Source organism: Syngnathus scovelli, chromosome 16 (genome assembly GCF_024217435.2).
Source record: "Syngnathus scovelli strain Florida chromosome 16, RoL_Ssco_1.2, whole genome shotgun sequence".
Taxonomy (NCBI): Eukaryota; Metazoa; Chordata; class Actinopteri; order Syngnathiformes; family Syngnathidae; genus Syngnathus; species Syngnathus scovelli.
The window spans coordinates 5908199-5933373 of record NC_090862.1 but is presented as its reverse complement, the minus strand read 5'-3'; the positions used below and the strand labels follow the sequence as shown (position 1 = coordinate 5933373).

Sequence of the window (25175 nt, the reverse complement as noted above, 5' to 3'; positions counted from 1 at the left end):
TCATCATCCACGTTTTTGTCTCAGATTCACCTTCCTACACCAATATACGAGCACAAAACTCAAGATAAGCAGTGCAGAAAATGGGTGAATAGTAATCTTATGAGAAAAGTCACAATTGTAGGAAAATGAGAAAAATTAAACCAAAGGACCATAAGTTGTAATACTGTGTGTTGAAAGTCTACACACCCCTGTTTAATTGCCACATTTTTGTGATTGATTTTTTTTTCGATTTAATTTTTGTTTATTTGACAGGGACAGCGTTCACACAGTGTACCACAAGGGGCTATTATTCATCTGTAATCCCTGAGGCAAGGTGTGCAAAGTGTCTTGCCCAAGGTTCGAGCTGCCGAAATTAGTGTTGGCTCGTGAGTGAACGATTCGTTCAAAGGAACAAATCTTTTCAGTGAACGAGTGAACGAATCACTTCCTAAAGTGATTCGTTCTTTTTTCAGTTCATATGACTTGAACCAGTAGGAGTCGGTAATGCCCATTGAAGCTGGTGCCACCTCGCCGTAAAACAAAACGAAGAAGAAAATGACGTACCATCCCGTTCACAAACGAGTCGTGAATTGCATTTCCCGTTCATTAACCCAACGGATCTGTGAGCGAACGAGTCAGTGGGTAAGTGATTTGCATTTCCCGTTCATCTCGAGAACGGATCAGTGAAGAACGAGTCAATGAGTGAACTGCCTTCCCGTGCATCAACGGATCAGTCAGAGAACGTGTTGCGGCTCCTTGCCTGAACAATTCAGTGAATGAACGTGAGCCAGAATGTTCATAAACGATTTGCCAAGGAAAGAAAGAACCACACACTGAAACGCCACTTCTTTTGTGCTCGTTTTCTCCAAGCTAACGACTAACTTTATTGCATGAAAGGATGCGCTGTTATGCAACAGCGGGGAGATTGCGTCTCTTTGGGTAATCTTGATTTTATAACATTTATAGTAGCTTTTAAATAATGTGTATGCATATACACGCCTAAATATTGTTATCCAATATATCTACTACAATTTCACATTAGATTGCTGGTTTGAAATTTACTTTTATTATTATTTTCATTTTTTTTTTTTATTATTCTAATAAACATTTGTGTTGAAACTTGTCTGGTGTTTTATTCTTTTTTACTTTTTTGGGCATTAAAACAAAAATCTGACATTTGGTTAACTGCTTTATATGACAATATGTATATGTGTTTTACATTGTGTAATGTGTTGGTGTCCCCCAAAATAAAGAGCAAGTCAAATACACATTCTTGACACATGCAAAAGAAATGCATAGTTGTTAGGTACATCTGAAAATGGTGGTGACCTAATGGACTGTTCGTGTGACGTCACAGATCAACCAGCCAATCAGGAGGTGGGGTTGAGGGTGGGTGTGACACTTCACTTTCAGTTATGCTTTGGCCATGATTTTTCCCTAATGAAGTGGCCTGTTAGGTACACATGAAAATGGCGGCGTACCTAATGGAGTGTCCGTGTGACGTCACAGATCAAACAGCCAATCAGAAAGTGGGGGTGAGGGCGGGTGTGGCACTTTTCACTTAAACCAAAGGTGTCGACCTCCAGTCCTCGCGGGGCCGCGTTCCAATATGTTTTCCAAGTTACCCTCGTTAAGTGCAGGTGCGTGAAAAGTTTTAGCCACTTTCACATCCAAAACGAGCTAAAACTTTTCACGCAGGTGCACTTAACGAGGGAATTACACGGACACTCCATTAGGTACACCGCCATTTTCAAGTGTACCTAATAACAGGCCACTTTATTAGGGAAATATCATGGTCAAAGGTCACAGGTGTCAAGCTCTAGTCCTCGGGGCCGCGTTCCAATATGTTTTCCAAGTTACCCTCGTTAAACACACCTGCGTGAAAAGTTTTAGCTTCTTTCACTTTCAAAAGGAGCTAAAACTTTTCACGCACCTGCACTTAACGAGGGAACCACACGGACACTCCATTAGGTACACCGCCATTTTCAAGTGTACCTAATAACAGGCCACTTTATTAGGGAAATATCATGGTCAAAGGTCACAGCTGTCAAGCTCTAGTCCTCGGGGCCGCGTTCCAATATGTTTTCAAAGTTACCCCCGTTAAGTGCAGGTGTGTGAAAAGTTTTAGCCACTTTCACATCCAAAAGGAGCTAAAACTTTTCACGCACCTGCACTTAACGAGGGAATCACACGGACACTCCATTAGGTACACCGCCATTTTCAAGTGTACCTAATAACAGGCCACTTTATTAGGGAAATATCATGGTCAAAGGTCACAGCTGTCAAGCTCTAGTCCTCGGGGCCGCGTTCCAATATGTTTTCAAAGTTACCCTCGTTAAGTGCAGGTGCGTGAAAAGTTTTAGCCACTTTCACATCCAAAAGGAGCTAAAACTTTTCACGCACCTGCACTTAACGAGGGAATCACACGGACACTCCATTAGGTACACCGCCATTTTCAAGTGTACCTAATAACAGGCCACTTTATTAGGGAAATATCATGGTCAAAGGTCACAGCTGTCAAGCTCTAGTCCTCGGGGCCGCGTTCCAATATGTTTTCAAAGTTACCCTCGTTAAGTGCAGGTGCGTGAAAAGTTTTAGCCACTTTCACATCCAGAAGGAGCTAAAACTTTTCACGCAGGTGCACTTAACGAGGGAATCACACGGACACTCCATTAGGTACACCGCCATTTTCAAGTGTACCTAATAACAGGCCACTTTATTAGGGAAATATCATGGTCAAAGGTCACAGCTGTCAAGCTCTAGTCCTCGGGGCCGCATTCCAATATGTTTTCAAAGTTACCCTCGTTAAGTGCAGGTGCGTGAAAAGTTTTAGCCACTTTCACATCCAAAAGGAGCTAAAACTTTTCACGCACCTGCACTTAACGAGGGAATCACACGGACACTCCATTAGGTACACCGCCATTTTCAAGTGTACCTAATAACAGGCCACTTTATTAGGGAAATATCATGGTCAAAGGTCACAGGTGTCAAGCTCTAGTCCTCGGGGCCGCATTCCAATATGTTTTCAAAGTTACCCTCGTTAAGTGCAGGTGCGTGAAAAGTTTTAGCCACTTTCACATCCAAAAGGAGCTAAAACTTTTCACGCACCTGCACTTAACGAGGGAATCACACGGACACTCCATTAGGTACACCGCCATTTTCAAGTGTACCTAATAACAGGCCACTTTATTAGGGAAATATCATGGTCAAAGGTCACAGGTGTCAAGCTCTAGTCCTCGGGGCCGCATTCCAATATGCTTTCAAAGTTACCCTCGTTAAGTGCAGGTGCGTGAAAAGTTTTAGCCACTTTCACATCCAAAAGGGGCTAAAACTTTTCACGCACCTGCACTTAACGAGGGAATTACACGGACACTCCATTAGGTACACCGCCATTTTCAAGTGTACCTAATAACAGGCCACTTTATTAGGGAAATATCATGGTCAAAGGTCACAGGTGTCAAGCTCTAGTCCTCAGGGCCGCGTTCCAACATGTTTTCCAAGTGACCCTCGTTAAGCGCAGGTGCGTGAAAACTTTTAGCTTCTTTCACTGTCAAAAGGAGCTAAAACTTTTCACGCACCTGCACTTAACGAGGGAATCACACGGACACTCCATTAGGTACACCGCCATTTTCAAGTGTACCTAATAACAGGCCACTTTATTAGGGAAATATCATGGTCAAAGGTCACAGCTGTCAAGCTCTAGTCCTCGGGCCGCGTTCCAATATGTTTTCCAAGTTACCCTCGTTAAACACACCTGCGTGAAAAGTTTTAGCTTCTTTCACGTTCAAAAGGAGCTAAAACTTTTCACGCAGGTGCACTTAACGAGGGAGTCTTGGAAAACATGTTGGAATGCGGCCCCAAGGACTAGAGCTTGATACCTGTGACCTTTGACCATGATATTTCCCTCATAAAGTGGCCAATTAGGTACACTTGAAAATGACGATGTACCTAATGGAGTGTCCGAATGACGTCACAGAGCAAATAGCCAATCAGGAGGTGGGGGTGAGGGCGGGTGTGGCACTTTTCACTTTCAGTTAAGCTCTGACCATGATTTTTCCCTAATGAAGTGACCTGTTATTAGGTACACCTGAAAACAGCGGTGTACCTAATGGAGTGTCCGTCACAAGATGAGTGATTTCTACAGTATTTATGTAAAGAAGGGAACTAAGTGAATAGTTAAGAAATCTGGTATTTGAACAGGGATGTACCTCCTTTCACTGGATTATTGCAGTCGATGTAGGCATTCACAAGACGAAAATAAAAAGTTCTGTTGTATTATTTATTGGCAATATATGTTTTATTGGCACCAATGGAACAGTTATTTATTTGTAGCATCCTTTTCTCATTTTGGCCCAAGGACTGTCAAGGTCACCACTGATTCCGTCGTGGAGCGGGACGCCTGTTTTGACAACAATCAGCCAATGTTAATCTCTCAAACACATCATCATCTTGCTTAATAGATGGACAGACACCGTCAGCTAGACAGACAGGCGGACGGACACACAGACAGAAAGCCACATATATACATACACATACAAACACACAAGCAGACACACAGACAGCTAGATGGATAGACACATACTATCTAGACAGTCTAGATACGTTTTTGATGAAAACCATTTGACTTACGCTGGTATTCTTTTACTTTTGGTCCTGATGGTGGCACTTTAAGTGCCATGTATCTTGTTTTTATTAGGTGGTACTTTGTGTAAAAACGTTTAAGGAGTGGTTGGTGACAAGCAAATCCATTCTTGACATCACTTAAGGCCAGTTTGTCATTTAAAAAAGAGGTTCCATGGACAAACTATGCCTTTAAAACACAAAAACCACCACCACCATTGAACACAAGCCCCACAATTGATGATCATCTCATTCAATAAAGGCAAGCAGGGCTTCCCAAACGCTTCCATTTAAGCAGCTCGACAATTCAATTGTGAAGTACAAAAAATGATGTTTCATGTGTTCTTCAGTCAGCTTCCTTGAGTTCTTTATTAGTAGTTTATTATGTACAGTATATGCTAATACACAATGGAAGGACTCAAACAGGTTTGGGAAACCCCGAATTAAAGCAAGCAAACAAACAATCAAGGCTCCTCATCCACAGACAACCAAAACATGACGGGTTATAAATAAAAGTTAGTCACATGACACACACGCAGCCGTTAATGCTTCCCGCTCTTCCTGTTTGAAATCTAAAGCATGTTGACTCAATCAGCTATACATGTGCTACCTCCCGCTCTGGATATTTACAAGAGTTTGAATGCATAGAAGCGGCTACAGAGTCAGAAAGCACGATGGATGGCGGGGAGGAAGTGCGTGCACGCGGCCGCTCAGGGACCGAAAGCTACATTCAGCCGACGTTTTACTCTTAGAAGAAAAAAAGGACAGACATACTTCTTTAGAATTGTACTGAATTGGTTAAGGCGGTTTGGCTACTTGCTCTGCAATGTGTGTCCATGTTATTGAACGCAATGTTTGTTTAAATATACGACTGTCAAGTGTCACGTGATTGGTACAAAGGTTTGGGGGCATTGTAGTACAGGAGTGCTTGAGATACAATTTGTTGCATGACCACTGGTGATTCAAATAGTGGAATTATAAAACAAACAAAAAACTGATCGAAATCTCTTTTTTGAAAGAATTGTTTGTCAATTGAGTTGACTGCAAAGTCAGGTCACTCATATCTCAAAGCACTGCTGTAAGGCAGAAAGTGTAAAATACTAACCATGGTGACTTTCTAATTTCCTCACCATTCATTGTCATTCTTTATTTAAATTCAACAATAGAAAGTCGTGTTGTGAAAGTTAACTCATTGCTTTCAAAAGTTGTCTGAAGAGATTGAGCTCATTGATTGGTTGAGCAGGTAGTTAAAGGGACTCATGAGCAACAGGCAGGATGAGACTGAAAATGCATCCTACGCATAGATCATAAATCACCTCCCCGCCCCATCACAAAAACACAGACCCACAGAAGAGAATTAGGGTGGGTTCAGCCCACGGGGTCTAGTCTAGCAGGGAAGGCTCGGCAGGGCGGATAATGGTAGGCCGGTGAGAGGGAGCACCAGGGGGTCTTCGACTGCAGTGTGGAGAGAAGATAGAGAACACGCAGTGAAACCAAAACATCCCGACAGAGACAGACGTCAGAGAGACAGAAAGGGAACGAGACAGAATTTGGGCGGAGCATGTTACGGTCATCATACCTGGGAACGCCGGGTGGGATACGTGCTGGCCGAGAGGGGATCAGCGGGGGTGCGCTGAAGGGGTCCTGGAGGCTGTTGAAGGCTGCAGATGTCGGGCCGGGCCGAGAGGGGATGGGAGGGGCGCCGAAGCCGGATGACGGGTTGAGCGGAGCGGCGCCGAAAACCGGGGAAGGGTTCACGGGTGGTCCGGGCGTCGAACCCCGCACGGCCGGCGGGCGACTGGGGGGCGGGGCTGCCGACGGGGGCGGCCTGCGCTGAGGGGTTGGGCTGGGAGGAGAATGCTCATTGGTTTTAATTACGCTTATGTCAATTTAAATTCCATTAATTTAATTGATAGCCATCAGTAAGAAGCCAGTTGCTGCACAGTGCAGCGTCTCACCTGGCTTCTTGTATCCAGGTGTTATTTACAGGCGGGGGCACCGGGGTGGTGATTGTGCTGGTGGTGATGTCACCGATGATGTGCAATGCCTCCTTGAGGGCGTGGTACATGCGCAGCATTTCGTCCCTACGCTGCGCCTGGTCGGCCGACTCCTCCATGAGGCTGTTCTGGTCGGCCGACGAGTAGAGGTAAGCCAGCAGCTCAGAGTGGATGAAGTCTTTTGCCTGCGGGAGAAGCAATCAACAGAATGCGTCAACATCATCCTAATACTGGCACACACAACTAGGGATGTACAAAATTGAGCTTCCTCAACGCACACTGTTGATCATGAGGTGCATGATGGTCTTGGGCACCAGGTCCCGGATGGACTTGTTGATGATGCCTATGTAGGAATCCACTAGGTTGCGGATGGTTTCCACCTGACGCTCCAGCTGAGGGTCCATGGAGAACGTGTCCGCTGGCGCCGCCTCCTCGTTCTCCGTCTGGGGAGGCATCTCTTTAGCAACACTTCCCATTGTGGATGTTTCTTTGTCATGTTGTCGAACTGCTCTGACCTGGTCCTTCTCCGGGTAAACTCCGGCCCTGAGGAAGGAGGCTTTCCAGCTGTCCACATCCTCCTGAGAGTCGCAGGCCAACTCGATTTGCCGTAAATCCTTGTACACATTCCTACGCACACAAACGCAATATTAGCACCACTCCAAAAAAGGTGCCGATGAAAGTGCAAGCGGACCTCTGTTCTGTGTTGAAGATTGCAAAGATGTGCTTGGTGGACATGAAGCCTTTCTCCACGTCTCTGAGCTTCAGATTATCCAAGGGCAGCATGTACTTCTTCTCTTTTTCCTGACAAGGGGAGCAAAGAGGGAACATCAAACATCAGAATCCATTCATTCATTTGAATTTGACAGTGGAAAAACGATACTGCTGGATTTTCTCAAATGGACGCCTTGTCTTTTACTGAAGGGGAGAAAAATATATAACAGGTGGTGCCACTGACAAGTACTGAGGCATAGGGTGGACTTTAAAGTGTGGAATTTAGCGCCATCTAGTGGTGACCTAAAAGAATGCAACATCCGTTTTAAGCGGGTACATTGTGGTTGTTACACATGATGTAGTCACTGATACAGAAAATTTGCGATGGTGTGATTGTCTCCTTCGGGTATTCGTAGCAAGAAAAAAGGCCATGAGACTTGTCAGCGTCCTGTATGGAATGAAATATAATTAGCGATCACTTGACCTATGATTATATTTATTTAAAAACTGTTGATGTAATAGAACATACTTTTTTTTTAATTTTGCGTAATAGACCATCAAATTGGTGTAAAAAGGAGAATCAGGGAATGCAGTGGGTGGGGGAGGAAGAAAAAGAGCATGAAGGAGCAGCATGGAGGGGGAGGATGCGGTGCCAGTTTTCACTGGTGAGAAGAAACATCTGGAAGCATTTATATCTGCAAAGGGTGGCGTGAGCCCAATCGTTACGTCACCCAACACGACACACACAAAGTGTAAAACAAAACAAAAAAAGTATACGTGCATGATACACGTTGGCCGACTGTAGACAAACTGACCCTGACAACGATTTTGGACCCACAGTCCAAACAGTAAGGCCACACGCCAGCGCGTACACACACACACTATGGCAACCCCCACGCCCCCCGTAACCCAGTACGATTTCCTGCAAATTCCAAAGTCAGATCCCGGCTGGAACACTTCAGCCCGCCTGCCACGTCAGTTTGCCTCCACCATCCTCCCCACTCGCGTCGCCTCTCTCTCTCTCTCTTTCTCTCTCTCGCTCTCTTGGTGGCGGCCAGCATTAGAAAGTGCAACGTGTTCAGCCGGGGTCTACTTTTTTTAGTTTACTGGATGGGAACAAGGCCTCTGCGAAGACGACAAAGTGGTGAGTGTCGCTTTTACAGCCTTGTTTTTTCATGACCCTACTTCGACGTGATGCTGCATTTGATATAAAATGTATGATTTATGAAGTGAAGTAAGGGCCTTTTGTGCATGGACTTGAATGCAAAATGACAAGCTTATGTGGTGACCGTGCATGTCCTCAAAAGACTCAAAGCAGAAGTAATTCCATGCACGCACTGTAGCCATTAAAAAAAAAAAAATCGATTTTTGAAGACGTGAAAAGGAGCGTGAGCTGGAACATGTATGTGACCCTCGAGGTAATGTTTAATCTCTGTGTACTCTGTCCCAAGTAACGAGCGACCGACGGCCACGCTGACCTCGGGGTCCTTCCCCCCATCGGAGGCCTCCGCACCCCCCCGCCTGCCCAGTGTTCAGACTACCTGTTCATCCGGCTTCAGCTGAACAGTAGTCTGCACATTGGTTAGGCTGGGCCGGGACACACGCACGCACGGTTAGCCGACCAGCGGGATGAAGTCAAACGACGCTCACCTCCTCGTCTTTATACCAGGACAGGGATTCTGCGGTGAGGACGAACCAGTACTCCTTGGAGCCTCCCTTCATTATACTAATGTGGAGGGTCAGCCAGCCTTTCCTGATAACCTGATCAAAAGATGCGAGGGTGGGAAGAGGTTGTTAGAATCGCGTAAAACAGCTTTATCAATTGTCAAAATGGCCCGATGACATCATGAATAAAAACTTACCAACTTACCTTAGTAGTTTTCAATCCTAAATCAAACAGTCACCTCTTTACATGACAACTATGTTATGATTTAAGGAGAATGGATGTGACATACGAGATGGTTTTTATGGGTTACATCATGCAAAATGACACACGAGGACAGCACCATTAGTCCGTCGTGATGCCACAGAAAAGGCCCCCCCAAACAGAAGCAGATGTTGCTCAGGCGGATCGAGAGGCGACGAGTGTGTGAGTGTCAGCTTTTACACAAGAGGGCGTGTTAGCGGCGTTCATTTTGGCTTAGAGAAGGAGGAGCAGAGAGTAGATTTTATTCACTGAACTAAGATCACAGATGAAGCTAGAGAAGAGATCACGTGACTTCCGATTAGTTGAAGTGTGAATGGATGAAATTAGAAAAAAAAAGTGTCTGACTACTTGAAGAAAAAGTAAGTTGCTAGCTTGTAGACGCCAAAGTAAACACGGACGGGAAAGCGCGGCACATTAAGAGTTCCTTCCAGCGGCAAGCCTGCCTTGCCAGCAAAAATAACTTTCTCAGAATTTCCAAATTGTTTCTCGGCAGGAGCCGCTGAAGGATGCGGCGACGCAATTGAGAAGCGAAGAGGGGGCATCGCTGCTCAGATGCTTTTGTTCATACACAGTTAGTTGACGGGAGATGGAAGTTGAGACTAAATATCAATATAGTGGTACAATGTTAATAATTTGTGTTATATTTGAGTATTTTATTCTACTATTTTTCTGGAAATGAAGGGTATTAAATGATCAATCGCAGTTTATAGACGACGACCATACATTGTTGCGTTATCGTTTTTGCTAGCATTCATATTCACATCATACATTTAAACTGTGCCCTACTCCTTTTCAGACCGGCAGTTCATTCTGTTTCAGGAGGTGATGTATGAATTTTGAATGGGGTGAGTTTTTTTGGACTGTATGATTGCAATAAAAAAAGCTCAATCAATTTGTTAGTGTTGTTTTTCTTATTGTTTTCAACCTCCAAATAAACATTTTGAAACAAACTATTCTGATATATTGCACAATTTTTCTTCTGAAAGTCCCACCTATGGTCAAATGTAAAGTTCAGGAGTGTTTTCTTATGCAAAGTGAATATGACATTGTTAATTTATCTTCGATTGTTACGTTGACATGCATGGATGAGTCACGACAAAGGTGTTGTTGTTGCTTGGACGCCCCGACCACCCCCAATAAAATCCTGGATGAGACCAAGACGCAGACTTTCGGGTCCGCCGAGTACGGGGTGGCAGCAGAGGCGAGAGCCTGAAGACAACGAGAACCGGCGTCATCTCTGAACGGTGGCGGCGCGCACCAGGTGTGCATCATTTGGCTTTCAATGTTAGTGGCGTGGAGAGAATGGCAGACAATTATTGTCTTGTTATCAAAGAATTCACAGTGATTGCACAGGCAGTTCCAAATTACTGGTAACTGCACAGTACTGGGAGGACTGCAATCAGTCTTCTGTACCTTCTCCTCCAGGAGTTCGCCAAAAGCGCCCAGCTGTAGAGAGGTGAAACAACTCAGTAGGGCGAGAGCAATGATTTTCGCTCGTCTCCCGAGTTTGACCTGGATGCGGCCGCCCTGGTTCTGCTGCCCGGCCTTACCTCTGCTGCCTTGCTTGGCAAGGTGTAAATTATATCAGCAGGTACTTACCAGAATTTCACCCTGTGGTAATAGGGAAGGGGAATTAAAGGAAAAAAGGGTGGAAGGGGGGGTAGCATAAAACCAGTCAGAAGAAGCAGGCAAGGGTGTAGAGGAGGAGAGGAAGAGGAGAGGAAGTAGAAATTAGAGGGGAGAAGGATGGAGGAAAGGAGACAAGGGAGAGACAGAGCCAGAGAGTTACATGCAATTAGAAATGACTTCAGCTCAACCACAATTTGGTTATCGTTTATAGCGCAGGTGACATGCGCCAGCTTCATGCACGCTCTCAATTTTGATACATAAGACAGCGCATAGTTAAGAGAGCCAAGTTAATGCAGCATAACAACAAAAGTTACAATTAGGGCCTTAAATGCTTCATAGCAGTTGAAGAACATGCCCATACACTCACATGCAAACGTAGTTGCAAGGTTTCTTTTAAAAAAAGAAAAAAGTGAGGGGCTGCAGGAAAGCACGAAGACGGGGTCCGGGGGGGGTGACTTGATATCAGCTTTTTAGTTTAACAACTGCGGTTTTAAGTCACGCAAATGTGCACATATTAGTCCGCATTAATGAGCACATCCTGGCAGTTAAAACAACACACAAGGTTGCTCTGATTAGCAGCTACGTAGGTCACGCAAGATGAAAAGCCGCGGCCCGAAACCGGCGCTACCGACAATTAATAGGCTTGCTAATGGGACGCATCCATCAGGAGAGATTAAATTTGACAATGGTGAAAAGGCCAACGGCGGCTGGCGGAACGTACCTGGTTGGGAACGGCTCGTTTCTTGTTGACTGCCGTGTTCCTCTGCTGCGCACTGTCGTCACACAAAGACGGGACCATCAGCACAGACGGCGAGACAAAGAGCTTCTAAAGTACACATTGAAGTAACTCCCATATTGTTTGGTGAACGCTCCAAATCATGAGAAGAAATCTCTCTCACACACACTCACGCACCATACACACAGCCCTACATCCCACCTGTTGTTGCCGAACCCTGGGGGGCTACCATCATCAAGCCTTCTGTAGTCAAGACTGAAAGTGATGTCATAAGAACCGTTAAAGAGCTCCAGTCGAGCTCCATCGTGTTACACGGAATAATCTACTCGCCATGCAGGCGCGAGGCACCGGACACAGCCTCTCTTCGTCAGGTGCCACAAAATGCACACACACAAACACACACACTCACAGCGAGCAGACGGGCTACCGTCACACCGAGCATGTGCAGTCATGGATGCATTGCAGCTTCCAAGCAGCTTAGTATTTGCAACTTTTTGAATGCAAAAGTTGACAGATTTGACGTATGGTTCGATTATGATTACGGGGCATCTTATTTTTAAAGTAGGACGAGCATTTAATGAGGAACGCAATGTCTGTACTGAGCCACTGAAAACAAGCTGTAGGTAAGGCGGGGAGGGAAGGGGTAGGGTGGAGGGAAAAGCTGGATGTGCATACTTAGCAAAGCCAATGAAGTCCTCGTGGTTGGTGTTGATGTAGGACAGCTCAATGTCAATCAGTAGCAGAACCTTCATTTGAAGCAGAAAATCACAATTAGGACAGCGAGGTCACAATTAAACATTTGGACGAGAGACGCGCTGTCAATTTGTCACGGTGAACACATGAGACATGTCCTATAACTATTCCGACTCAGCATCAATTTCAGAGCGCTCACCTGATCTTTGCTCTTTCCTTCCCTTTCTCGGATGTGAGTGGTCACAATCCTCTCGGTCTCCTCTCGCAGCCTCGGGTAGGAATTGAGCTGAAAAACAAGACGGCTGATGCAGTGCTTGACCCACAAAAAAACCCACTGGTGTAGTAGACATGCGAGTTTAAACCTAGCACCACTTACCAATCGAAAGAGGACAGGTGTGAGAAGTGAGAATAATAAAAATGAGAACAAAGAAAAGGGAAGGAGACAGTCAAGTGCCATTTCAGGGCCACGCGCTTTAGAAAACACACACAGTATATAGCAGCCATCTCTTCGAACAAAGACATACGACTTTTACCATCAGCCAGACGAAACGATTACGTTTCGAAAAATTGGAGCTTGAGATACCCAAAAAGAGATTTTCCATTTCAAAATAGTCATATCTGGCTGAGGGCATGCGTGTGAAAGGCTGGATGAGAAGGGAAAGTGACAGAATGTGGAGGGGGGGAAAGCACAGGTGGGATGTCATGGAGGGTTCTCCTCTGTCCACAAGGGGGCAGGGGAGCACGGTTGCTATGGCAACTCGGCTCACAGCGCCTTCAGGGCCCATTACAGTCATGTCCTGTCCTCCCCAGATCCCTCCAAGTCCATCTGAATGTCAGTCTGCCAATGCAACTCAGTGGGGAAGCGTAGCCGGGAGGGCCAGTTTGGAATTTGGACATGGAGGCAAATGGGAGCAAGCAATGCAGAGGTGGTATTGAATCGACAGTTCGATGATCTACAGACGACTTCATGGAAGTGGGAAATTTTAAGTTGCGTTTAAAATCTTGACGATACGGGGACACAAATGGCTGCAGGGGAGGTAAAGGTGGGAAGCGGACTTCAATGAGGGGGATGGCTTCTATTTCCATGCCAGTCGCCCGGCGGGCGTGTCCCACGGTTACCTTCACGGCACACTTCATGGCCAGGGCGGTGAGCTCGGACACCACCAGGTCCACGCATTTGAGGCTGGGCTCTTTGAGTTTGAGGATCAGCTTTTTGACAATCGCCTCGAAAGCCAGGTCGGGGGTGAAGAGCCCCGTTCTGGGGTGGGGGGATTGGCGCAAGGTTAGAAGGGTGTAATTTGTTGTGTAGCAGATGGAGAAAGAGGAAAGGGGGAAAAAAGAGACAGGGAAGGAAAAAACAGGGTCTGCATTCAGTTAGTCGATTCTAGTTGTTGACGAGAAAAAAAAAAAAAAAAAAGGCAAGCGGCGGCCAAGCCAAAGGTTTTCCCACTTTTTGGACCGACGCCAACAGAAGGGCCGAATTAACAGTTCGAGAGTACGACTTTTTCTGAGCTGTACGACCTGCGGCTTGTCCAGGAAAGAACCCAGATGCTCAGACAGGCCCTGAAACATCCGGGAACCTGACCACACGTCACCCGTCACAACACTCCACAACACGACAGCGCCGTTTGGACGCAGGGCGGCCCGCGCTCGCCCTGCCGTCTCGGGAGATGCTGGACGGGCGCAGTACCTTGTTGGTGCACTGCCTGACTGTGTTGATGAGCTCCTGAATGACCAGATCGATACATTTGAGACAGGGCGTTTTCAGCTTAACGATCTGCTTTTTCACGATGACCTCGAACGCCAGGTCTGGAGTGAACAGCCCCGTTCTGAGGATGGATAGAGAGACAGGACACAAGCCGACGCAGACACACAGGACAGTTAACACGTGTGGACCTTTGACCGACATGCACACGAATGGTTGAGCAGACCAGGAGAAAAAAAAAAAAAAAAAAAAAAAGACTGACATCTGAGAGCTAATAAAACACGGATATTGACAACAGATCATGTAGTGATGGAAAAAAAGCCCACAAACTGGATGATAATGATTAAATTAAGATACGGCATGACTAATGTCGACAAAACGGAACACAAAACAAGAACGGAATTCCTCAGCGCAGAAAAGCAGCTGGCAAACTTGCAGTGAGAAGACGATTTCAATACAGCAAGTGTGATTCTCGAGAACCGCAAATTCATCCCTGCTTGATTTAAAAACCACGGATGACAGACACTAAGTGTTAAATTCGAGCAAATGAACGTAAACGGCGAGAAGGGTCAGCTGTTGCGCTCCACTTGCCTGACGCCGTGAACGTTCTTGATTGCGTGACTGATTTCCCGACGCAGTTCCTTTTCATCAAAGACAATCTGTGAAGATGGGGAAACAAAGACAAATACTGTAACTCATCCAAAGCGCATCAATGTACAAAAGTAATGGGTCACCTGGCTTTGAACGACAACATTAGCAAGTAAGGCTTTCCACAGGATTTTAAATTGTTTGACATGACTGAAAAACAACATTTAAAAAACACTGACACAAATGGAGGAACAACGAGCGCTATCGGGTATTGCGCAACATGTCTCACAAGTCATTTGTGCATTGGGTCTCTCGATGTTTGTGCCACACGACTGACCTTGACCAGTTCAAACGGGAAGCGTTCATGGAAGAGGCGGTTGATCTTAGCGCCGCCTGACAGTTCGTTGGTGTCCACCTGATCTCCGGAGCCTTCGATGCACTTCTCAAAGTCCACACCGAATTGCTGCACCATCCTGCGGAGGAGAAGGAGGAAGAGGAGTAAAAATTGTCTTGCGGGCGGGCATGTTGTACGTTTGAAGTGCACTCACTGCAACAAAGCCTTGGTCTTGCGTGTAGGGTCATCTGGACGGAAGTTCTTGTACTCCTCCACCTCCTTTTCCAAGGACAGCATCTGACTCTGTAGCTTGCTGCGCAGACCAGGAAGTGTGTCCCTAATGTGATTAGTCAATTGCTGCAGGGGGAGAAATGGTGGGGGATTTTATTCAAGCGCACACCACGCGAGATTTTTTTTTATTTTAATGGAGCTGTAGAAGCAAACCTGATTGAGAGCCTTTTGAAGATGCGGCGTGCCCATTCGCTCCGCTATGTGTCTATAAGCAGGGTGGGACAGGAAGAACTTCCTCTCAGCCGCCAGAGCAGCACGAATGTCCTTCTTACCGTCAATGTCTTTCTGACTACGGTTCACCACACCGATGTAGCCTGAGCAGACACACACGAATCGCTTTAGAACTAACAACCACCAATGTGCTCCCCTTCAAAGTCCTTACCTCTTCGCAGGGGCAAAAGTTTATTTTCAAGGATATCTTTTGCATCCGTCCCTTCGTCCATCAGGTCCAGTTTTGTGATGACGCCGATGGTGCGCAAACCTGCCAGCCATTTCACGTAATTTACAAAACAGACGTGCAGGCCCGAACCAAGAACAATTCCTACACAACACGCTTACCTTGCGGGTCCACCTCCTTGGCGATCTTGAGGGCGTCCGAGTTGGCCAAGTCAGTGTTGGCGGGCGTGACAGCCAGGATCAGACAGCTGTCCTTGGTGATGAACTGCAGGAGCATTTCTCTGATTTGATGCTCGATGTCTATCGGCTGGTCTCCCACGGCAACTTTGGTCATTCCCGGAAGGTCGATCAGTGTCAGGTTCAAAACTGTCAGGAGCACAAAGATGATCAGAGTCCGTGGGTGCAAAGTAAAAAAGCATGCATGTGATTTCAGTTTATTACCATGTGGCGAGAAGACCCTCAAGTTGATTGGGATATTGGAGATGCCTTTGTTAGAGCCCGTTATCCTTTCGGTCTCCGCTTCGATTTCCGCACGCACCTCTTCAAAGTCCACAAACTTCTTGGACTTGCAGTGCAGGAACTCGGCATATTCTACGCACGGAGGTTGGAGGACGGGGAAAGGACAAAAGGGAGACGAGGGAATATTAAATTAAGGCGGCGTGATGGCAGATGACAGAGCCTAGCCTCCGGCACGGCGGCACAGAGGAGCCACATCGCATCCCGACGATGATGCAGACCAGAGGTTGCCGGAATAAAAAAATACACAGCGACACACTCACCTGCTTTATTGTTGACCAGTTGCAAGATGAGAGGTCTGCGTGTAACGATGCCAGATCCTCGCGGAAGAAAGTCCCTTGGGTGACACACAGAGAGACGGGACGAGTTCAACAAAACAGCCGACGTGAAAACACGTTGGGTAAGAGGGCCGGCAGACAAAAGAACAAGGCCATTTATCTGCAGCGCTCTCACAGCACAACGTCACTCTTGGTGAAGGGTGACAGGCTCGCTCGGGGGTGGATTTCACACCTTGTGCCCGACGTGACAAAGTCATTTTGTCTCATCATTAAAGAGCGAGGCGAAGCATTTATGCTCGCTCAGCTCACTCCCACTGCTGTGAGGAAAATCAAATACCCGAGAGTTCCGCACATTGTACCAGTGAGGAATCCGACATTTCAGCTCGTGTTTAATTTGCAAACCTCGAGACTGAGCAGCTGTCAGAACAGCTTTGACTCATGACAAACTGCGATTTTATAACAACAGGCTCCACACTCAAGAGATTCAATATCAACATCCATTAAACTGAGCGTTCTTATTAAGATGTTTTCGAAATGCTCTTGCGTTGGATTCTAGGCGAGTACACTTAAGCGGAGGACACTTAAACCATACTCACGTCAAAGCCACACACACACACACACACACACACACACACACACACACGCACACACACACACAAAGTTCCGGACATTACTCACGAGGCCACACCACTATAAGACGCACAACACACCAATGGTGGCTTAATTATACTTTATGAAACCAGTTATCTTCTTTTTATATTCATTCATTGTTTTTCTACTTAACAATACTGTGATGTTTCCCTTGTTAATAAATAGATGTATATAAAGTACATGATGTTTTAAAGCACTATTAGCCTTTATGGCTCTTGAGCGTGAACAACGGCAGCCATTGTTCAAGTTTAAGGAACAAGCGGGGTTAATGGCTTCAAATAAGCTTTTGTGTGACGCCACCCTGTGTCAATACAAGTGCTTTCAGCCACAGTAATGCCTCCTCGGCGACAATCGATGACGGCAACTCAAACGAACAAAAGCTGTCAGTGCAACATGTCGTGCGAATGGGTGAGAACACCTATAGGCTAGATGATTACGGCTCGTGGCGATGACTGTTTAACCGCGAAGCCAACGTCCCCCGCCCCCCTCTCAGCGTTCAACATCTGGGGGTAATAAGCCGTTCCCGCCCTGGGACGTTTTCCTTATGTCTGCTGGATCGCACGCTCTGGCGGACCATGGCGGCGCTTGCTGACTTCATCGTGGAAGCGGTGAGTCAGCGCCAGGGCGAGAAGAAAAGTCCTGTGGTCAGTGTAAAAGGGCAGCAGGACGCAACGGGGAAGGTTCGAGATGACTCTTACATCAGCACAAAGCCGCCAGTGCTGTGTCATGCGCATAATGAGGAACATGATTTGTGGGAGCGGCAGACGGTAGGGAATTGTGGAAATGGAAATGGTGAACCAGAGAGCGAAAGCGATGCCGTTGAAACTAACGGACGCTAACTTGAGCGAGAGCGCAGCGGTCTGCCACAAAAAAAGAGCGACTCAATGGTGGTTCAGTTAAGCATCGCCATCAGCGAGCGAGCAAATGGATCAAACTGTTCAAACGTTCCACGGGGCATCCATAAAAGAGCCATTGGCTGAATTGTCTTCACAAAGAGAGGTGCTTTCATAGCGACGGCCTATTGAAAGGGATGGCAAAAGAACCGGATTCCATTATTGATGGGCTGTAAATGATAGAGGAGGCTGAGCAGATTGTGTATCGTTTCATACATTATGGATGGATCGGGCCGAGCGTCGGCGTGCGAATCTCTCTCTGGAGAAAGATGGAGAAGAGGATAGGGAGAGAAGATGGCGGCTCTCTTGCATCATACTCTCTTGGGGTGGGTAAATGTCATTATCTTTGTAAAGACAGACGGCTACAGTTGTCTTGATAGCCGAGTGGACTAATAGCTTTATAATGGCACTACAGCAACGCAGCAGCATCTCATTCACAACATCCGAGATAAGGCCGATAGCAGCAAATACGACGGCTGGTGGTGTTGAGATAAGTTGCCCTTCCTCCACCGTGGGACAAGTAGAATCATCATCAAGGAAGAAGGCATCCAAACAAATCAGATGTGAACCAGCTTCCCAGAACGGGCAATGTTTGACATCGCATGGTTTAGTGTACTTTGAACCTCATTAAATGAATCATTGGCGAAGACAAGCTAGAGCGGACGCTGAAAAGGTGCTTTAGAATGTATCGTATTTATTATATGTTTCAGGGCCCATATTGGCCTTGAGAAGGAAACTCAACAAGATGACATCTTGTCCTTGTTAACAAAGAGCAGCATTCACAAATCCACAAGGCGGAAGAGATTTGATTATCTCGTGTCTGGCTAAGCATCCAATGTGCTCTGCTCACCTGTGACACACTCGCCGGGAACGTGGGCCCAGATCCCATCAACGCATCAGCGCCAGCCAATTCAATTGAACCTGAGGAGACTGGGTTAAATACTAAAATGCCCCCCCGAAGCAATCTGTTCTTGTGCAAAAGAATAGCTATGATATTTTGATATGTTCATAGAATAGCAGTAATACTTTGAAGCTTTGGCAGTGCACATACAGACATGGAGAGGAAAGCATTGACTTCTTGCAAATTGCAACCATATGTTCGCGCTATAAGGTATGGGCTCGTTTGATGCTTTGTTGATTTTTGACTATGTGTCAAGCGTAAGGATGACATGAGGCAAGGTGTGACATTCTTGGCCCCTTATCTTTCAATAATCAAAATAACCATTACAGGAAAATCACTTGGCAGTTACGTTATCTTTGTCTTGTGTTGTTTTAATGTGTTAAAATGAATAACGGATAAAAAGCCTGCAAACATACATAAATCAAGCAGCCTATTTTCACCAACTTTAAAACCACCCATATTGGCTGATTAAATTAGCCGGCTTATTTATCAGTCGGGTCCTAATTCTTAGCGCTTGATTAACAAATACGACAAAGCGTGTTGATTCACTAATGGATTGCAAGGACTGTTGGCAGAGGGTAAAAAAATTGGTGGAAACAATTTAGGTAGCATTGATGGGTTTTTTCCCCATGGAACATTTGTGGAAGCACTAAACGCCCAAATTAGAATTTGAAGAGATGGAATTGAAAGTTTTATTGGAAATCAAACAAACATTATTACGGTGTTAGAAATGTATTGCTCCATTAATTTTAGCGATGCCAGCAACTGTATAAAAGTGCCCATCCTGGTCATCATTTAAACTTATGTCAGGCAACACAGCTGGAAAACAGCTATGGGAGAAGCCAGCATCAGCCAATTTGTGTGCTGAATGATGAATGGAGAAAGGGAAGGATACATTTATTTTTCACCAGCCTCAACAAGGGAAACCCATGGCAGCTATACTGTATTTGGATCTCTCAACTGTGAGTCACCACACAAGAACACACCCATTCTTACAGAAGTCCTTGGACACCTTGCCTCCATGTGCACCTTGCACCTTCGTCACATTACTGAGCGGGTTGCATAAAGCCCATCAGACTGTAAAAGTCACAAGCACATTTGCATAGGTTGCCAACGGGCACTGAAACTGAGGTCTCTGACTGTCAGTCAGTATCTGTCTGATAAGTGTCAAATGTCTCACTATATAGAAAAAAACAGACCAGCCTGCATGTGCATTCAAATCGGCGAGCATGTTACGACAGGCTGTCTCACCCAATGTCTATCTAATGCCGATCGCTGTTCTTGTGTCTTCCATAACACAGGTTTGGCTTCAACCGCAGTGAAAACCTGCTCAACAAGCAGGCCGAGAGCAAGCTTGTTTACCTGCAGGCAGTTCTTATTCACTGAGGAAGTGGGAGAGGCCAGGAGGAACTCCAATGAGAATGCCCAGCGATTGTGGTCTCTGAAATGCCCAAAAAGCAATAAAAGCGGAAGATGCACAAGGAAGTTGTGTCTAGTCGCTGTCTCCATTTTTAGAGCAAAAATGTTGAAAGGGAGCTATTGTACAAGGCAAGTGCAGTAAGTGCTGCTGAAATAATACACATTCTCCAATGGAAAGGCAGCTCGATATTAAATTGACTCGAGAGAACAAACTATGCTGCTATGACTCAGTATAAAACACACAAACAGATATGAAAGCGTTAATGGTACGAGTGTGGCAATTAATTCAATTGATCGCAACATCACGGTTGTGAATATACGGAAGACATTTGACCTTGCTTTCTGGATGAAACAGCATTCAGGAGGAGTCAAGAGGAAAATATATACCGATATTATAAATGTTGATATTTTGAAGTTACTGAATGGGCACTCTTTCACCTGAAAGGTTTACGACAGCCTGTAGGAGTTAGCATGAAATATTAGCTTCACTGTATGGGACGTGCGTTTGTTGGGTACGTTTAAGCACCGCACGGACCAGCAAACCGCTCAATCACCTCGATTCAACACCAACAAGTAATTAGGTGAGTTTACCTGCCCACAAAATTCTCCAAAACGGAGCTTTTCCCGGCACTCTGCCCTCCGACCACGGCAATCTGTGGAAGGTCCAAATTGCAACTTTGCCCGATGGAGCTGAAGGCGTCCTGAAGCTTGTTGATGAGGGGAATGAGGTCTTCCATGCCCCGGTTCCCCATGGCTTCGTTAGCTCAGAGGAGCTCCTCCGTACAACGCAAAAAAAGCGGAGGCTAAAGTTAGCCGCGTCGACTAGCTCGACTCCGTTAGCGATAAGGTGCTCACCGGAATACGGTGTCAATTCTACTTCAAAGACCTTTGAATTCTACTTCCCTTGAGTGTTTAATAAACAAACATTTGTGCTCTTCCCGGTGTGTAAATCACACGGCTAGTATCTTGCCTTTTCCGGAGGACATTGCCAAAACGTTCAATAAATCGAAGTGAACGGAGAACTCGAAAAACAAAACTTCCACTACTACACAAACATTATCCGGTCGGCGGAAACTACATCCGATCATCACCGGCATTTAAGCCCCGCCTCTTTCATGCCAACTTTTGATCTCTATTGGCTATTTTTTTCTGCGCTTCTCCGTAGACCCTTTTGATTGGATATCTTAAAAACTCAAAGGCCCTCTCCAGAATTTAATTTCCGGTTGGTGAACAAGTATGCCACTCAAACCACTTCCCTGTCACGTGACTCACACCAACATGGCCGCCACCAGTCCTTACGTGGAAACACAGCCGTGCACGAACATGTCTTTAAAGAAAGCGCTCGCAATCGCGTCTCCCCTCACTTTACACATCGTCGCCGAGTGTCCGGTGACAAAAGCAAGAGCGTGCGACTTGAAGCTGCCGCACTCCGTCGTTAGCACGCCGGTTTTCATGCCGGTCGGCACTCAGGGGACCATGAAGGGAATCACCTCGGATCAACTGGATGCTCTCGGATGTCAGATATGTCTCGGGAACACGTACCACCTGGGGATGAGGCCGGTACGGAATCTCTAGATAGCATGCAAAGATGTAGCCTTGGATACCACTATTGAGCCAAGGCACATATTTAAAAAAATGTCAAGGCGCACCAGTCATCAAAAAGTGGTTGCACAGGTTAATTGTGCCTTATGCCATCTAGTGGAAGAGTATTTAACTGTTCTTCCTGTCATGTTTTCAACAGCGTACCAATTAAAGTGTTCTCCCCCTCCTCTTTATTTGTTCTGCTTCCAAAGGGACCGGATTTGATCGAAAAGGCCAATGGTTTGCATGGATTCATGAACTGGAAAAGGAATCTGTTGACGGTAACTTTTTAAGGTGATATTCTAACTTGCAGTAGGAGACCAGTTTAAAATATGATTCTTTCCACTGCTTTGAAGGACAGCGGAGGCTTTCAGATGGTATCTCTTGTGGAGCTCTCCGAGGTGACCGAAGAAGGGGTCACATTCAAGTCACCCTATGACGGAGAAACCATCCTCCTCAGTCCGGAAAAGTCCATCGCCATACAGAACAGCCTAGGTCAGTGATTCCTGGCAATTACAGGGGCCCAAGGCAAACCCACTGGTGGGTTCCTCCACCTCAATGTACTGCAAAGATTCTTGAATAGCCCAAATCGCCAAATTCGTCCAGGTTCAGACATCATGATGCAGCTGGACGACGTAGTGAGCAGCACAGTGACGGGGCCGCGTGTCGAGGAGGCCATGCACAGATCCATTCGCTGGCTGGATCGCTGCATCACAGCCAATAAGAATCCGCACAAGCAAAACCTTTTCGCCATCATCCAGGGCGGGCTGAACGCCGGGCTTCGCAAAACCTGTCTCGATGGTACTCGGACTCATTCTGTTGTTAGGCTTCGATCTTGAACCCATCTATGCATTTTGTGTTGAATGTCATTCAGTGGCGTACCTAATGAAGTGTCTAAGTGAATATTTACCGAACCTTCCCTGCGTGTCTCATAGAAATGACTAAACGTGACGTTCCCGGCTTTGCAATCGGGGGCTTAAGCGGAGGGGAAGAGAAGGATGACTTTTGGCGGATGGTGACGCTCAGCACTGACCACCTACCTCGAGAAAAACCTCGCTACCTGATGGGCGTTGGGTAAGTACAGAGGAGGACTGAAGTTGACGCTTCACAATGTGCTCAAGGTTGAACTGACCTGCAATCCGTGCCACAGGTACGCTGTGGACTTGGTGGTGTGTGTCGCTCTGGGTTGCGACATGTTCGACTGCGTCTTTCCCACACGCACAGCGGTAAGATCCTCCTTCCGACGTGACTTGACTTTGAAAGGAGTTAAATTCAGTCACGCCTGTCGTTCCTCAGAGGTTCGGCTCGGCGCTGGTACCCTGGGGATCCCTGCAGGTCAAGCACAAGCAGTATGCCAAGGACTTCAAGCCCATTGATCCTGACTGCCAGTGTCCCACCTGCAAAAGGTTGGCCAGACTTGTAAAGGGATAGAACTACATCTGTAAATTTTCATTAACAATATCTGTTGCCCAGGTCAACATATTAAAAACCTCTCAGCATGAGAGGCATAACTGCACAATTATTTTTGCCAAAGCAGATTTTATTGATACAGTATATCGTTTTGGGTCTTATTAAAAGCTGCTGCGTACTTCTACAAACAAACCTCAGAGGAAGCCTTACAAAAACAAAAAAGCTCGCAGTTGTGTTGCATTATATTTAAATGATGTTGGTACAACCCTGAGAGGACTTTTATAAACGCTGAAATGGAAAAAAAAAAAAATGTTCCAAATATATAATTCAACTTATATGTAAAGGCACGCTTGTTCTGTTTCAGACACAGCCGGGCGTACCTGCATGCTCTGTTTAAGAGCGACACAGCAGCCATGCATCACATCACCATCCACAACATCGCCTACCAGGTAACTATAGCGACCGACTTTCTTCAGGACACATTTAATGCCAGACAACACAAAGGGAAATAACACAGTGCAACATTAGATCACACGTTTCCGGCAAAAAGAAGCCACTAAAGTCACACACAGGAAATGAAAATGAAAACAAGTGCATGAAACAGCCGACAATACCGACCCTAACGCCTGATGCTCGGCCACGCCTCTTAAAGGCACAAAACACTCATACAGATCGTGACTTTCTGCTTAATTACACTTTATGAAAAATGTTTTGTTCACATTTTCTTTTTTTTTTATATTAACAATACAATGTCCTTTTTAAAAAAACATGGAATAACAATTGTTTTTCTTGGGGGTGGTGCTGCAATGATGACTTGTCATCAACTGGAGATAAAATCAAGTAATCAAATGCCCCTCCCTCTTTTGTTCTGAGCTCAGTGAGAGATTCCCTGTGACAGACAGAGCGTGATATATGACTCATCCTTCAAACTGTGCAAAACGACAATAACACAACAGTGAGGAGTGTCCCCTTGTGACACGCGTCCCGCGGCATCACACACACACTCACGCTGTAGCTGTCTACTTATACAACACATCACTATTCAAAAGAGGGCCTCCCTGTCCCATTTGAGCCGCACAAACCGGGTGACATGGAGACTCGTCGATGAACTCCGCTCTGCCAAGGGGTGAAGGATAAGCCTTTTTAGCACTGTTACAAATATTTTTTTTCCCCCACACAATGCATTTGCCGAATAACCACACTAACACCCCGTTAGCATTTACGGTGGTCAATGTTAGCTTGCCGTGGAGATGTTTATGCACTCATGACTATAAAAGTGCAAGGAAAGAAGATGGCTGACTGTCCTTCTTAAGCACTGAACTCCTGAAAATAAATATATAAAATATATAGAAATAAAATAAAGCCTTCTGGCCAGGTCAGATTAAGCTTTTTTTTTTTTCGATTTAAAAATTGCATTCGACTACATCATGAAGTCGATTCAAATCCAATTAAGAATGTCAGATTGGAATGTAATTTTAATTTAATATGGCATAATCCCACGTTTTTTTCTTCCCTGCAGCTCAACCTGATGCATTCTGTGCGGCAGAGTATCGTGCAAGGCCGCTTCCCAGACTTTATACGAGGCTTCATGCGCCGTATGTTCCCGTCCCGTGACCAGTACCCCGGCTGGGCTGTGGATGCTCTGGCCTCCGTCAACATCACTTTAGAGTAACACCTCAGAGACAATCCTTTTTTTTTTTTATAGATGCAGCTAATCGATCACGCAGATGAACAGCGACAGATCGTTTCTTAAACAGATGATTGTTTTTTATTCGTTGGTTACATTTGTATTACCCTGTTTTGTGGGCGCGTGGGCGTTTTTTTTGGGGGGGGGGGGGGTTGCGGCTTTAGATCACCGAGATGGAGCTTTTATTATGTGGCAAGGCAAACAACCTGCAGCCTTTGCAAATTGTCCTCAGA

The 25175-nt window shown here is 45.9% G+C and overlaps 2 protein-coding genes and 2 long non-coding RNA genes across 9 annotated transcripts; 3 read left to right on the top strand and 1 right to left on the bottom strand.

The window, feature by feature from the left end:
• Positions 1-4250: 4250 nt before the first annotated feature.
• Positions 4251-21350, bottom strand: dnm2a (dynamin 2a). 6 transcript variants are annotated; one of them, XM_049745433.2, is made up of 21 exons: positions 20856-21350; positions 16386-16459; positions 16048-16197; positions 15769-15972; positions 15593-15691; positions 15364-15524; positions 15134-15276; positions 14923-15058; positions 14589-14656; positions 13412-13550; positions 12492-12578; positions 12275-12345; positions 11585-11636; positions 10834-10845; positions 8958-9068; positions 7288-7397; positions 7112-7223; positions 6875-7039; positions 6558-6781; positions 6179-6445; positions 4950-6054 (listed from the first exon to the last, which is right to left on the bottom strand). In XM_049745433.2, the coding sequence occupies exons 1-21, from the start codon at positions 21014-21016 to the stop codon at positions 5982-5984; spliced, it is 2619 nt and encodes an 872-aa protein (XP_049601390.1). In that variant the 5' UTR covers positions 21017-21350; the 3' UTR covers positions 4950-5981. The 6 variants fall into 6 exon arrangements, with proteins under 6 accessions (XP_049601387.1, XP_049601390.1, XP_049601388.1 ...); XM_049745431.2 differs by lacking the exon at positions 13412-13550 and adding an exon at positions 13983-14121 and having other exon boundaries at positions 20856-21349; XM_049745430.2 differs by lacking the exons at positions 4950-6054; positions 13412-13550 and adding exons at positions 4251-4378; positions 13983-14121 and having other exon boundaries at positions 6875-7223.
• Positions 8211-9176, top strand: LOC125983940 (uncharacterized). The gene is made up of 2 exons (XR_007486809.1): positions 8211-8451; positions 8759-9176. It is a non-coding gene; the product is annotated as an uncharacterized lncRNA (long non-coding RNA).
• LOC125983950 (uncharacterized) lies at positions 17277-20330 on the top strand. Its single transcript, XR_007486823.2, has 2 exons — positions 17277-17731; positions 20147-20330. It is a non-coding gene; the product is annotated as an uncharacterized lncRNA (long non-coding RNA).
• Positions 21351-21525: 175 nt separating the features above from the next.
• qtrt1 (queuine tRNA-ribosyltransferase 1) lies at positions 21526-25026 on the top strand. The gene is made up of 9 exons (XM_049745570.1): positions 21526-21824; positions 22058-22126; positions 22202-22340; positions 22452-22646; positions 22781-22919; positions 22996-23071; positions 23142-23251; positions 23620-23704; positions 24775-25026. The coding sequence occupies exons 1-9, from the start codon at positions 21543-21545 to the stop codon at positions 24925-24927; spliced, it is 1248 nt and encodes a 415-aa protein (XP_049601527.1). The 5' UTR covers positions 21526-21542; the 3' UTR covers positions 24928-25026.
• The last annotated feature ends 149 nt before the right edge of the window (positions 25027-25175 follow it).

Bases quoted from the DNA above. Each gene is read 5' to 3' on its own strand.
- dnm2a (XM_049745427.2), bottom strand. From the start codon at position 21,016: ATGGGGAACCGGGGCATGGAAGACCTCATTCCCCTCATCAACAAGCTT. The intron at 16,198-16,385 runs GTGAGTGTGTCG...CTCCGTGCGTAG, and splicing joins ACTGGTCAACAATAAAGCAG to AATATGCCGAGTTCCTGCAC. The intron at 12,346-12,491 runs GTGAGCGCTCTG...CTTCAAATGAAG, and splicing joins AAGGAAAGAGCAAAGATCAG to GTTCTGCTACTGATTGACAT.
- qtrt1 (XM_049745570.1), top strand. From the start codon at position 21,543: ATGGCCGCCACCAGTCCTTACGTGGAAACACAGCCGTGCACGAACATG. The intron at 22,920-22,995 runs GTAAGTACAGAG...TCCGTGCCACAG, and splicing joins CGCTACCTGATGGGCGTTGG to GTACGCTGTGGACTTGGTGG. The intron at 23,252-23,619 runs GTTGGCCAGACT...GTTCTGTTTCAG, and splicing joins CAGTGTCCCACCTGCAAAAG to ACACAGCCGGGCGTACCTGC.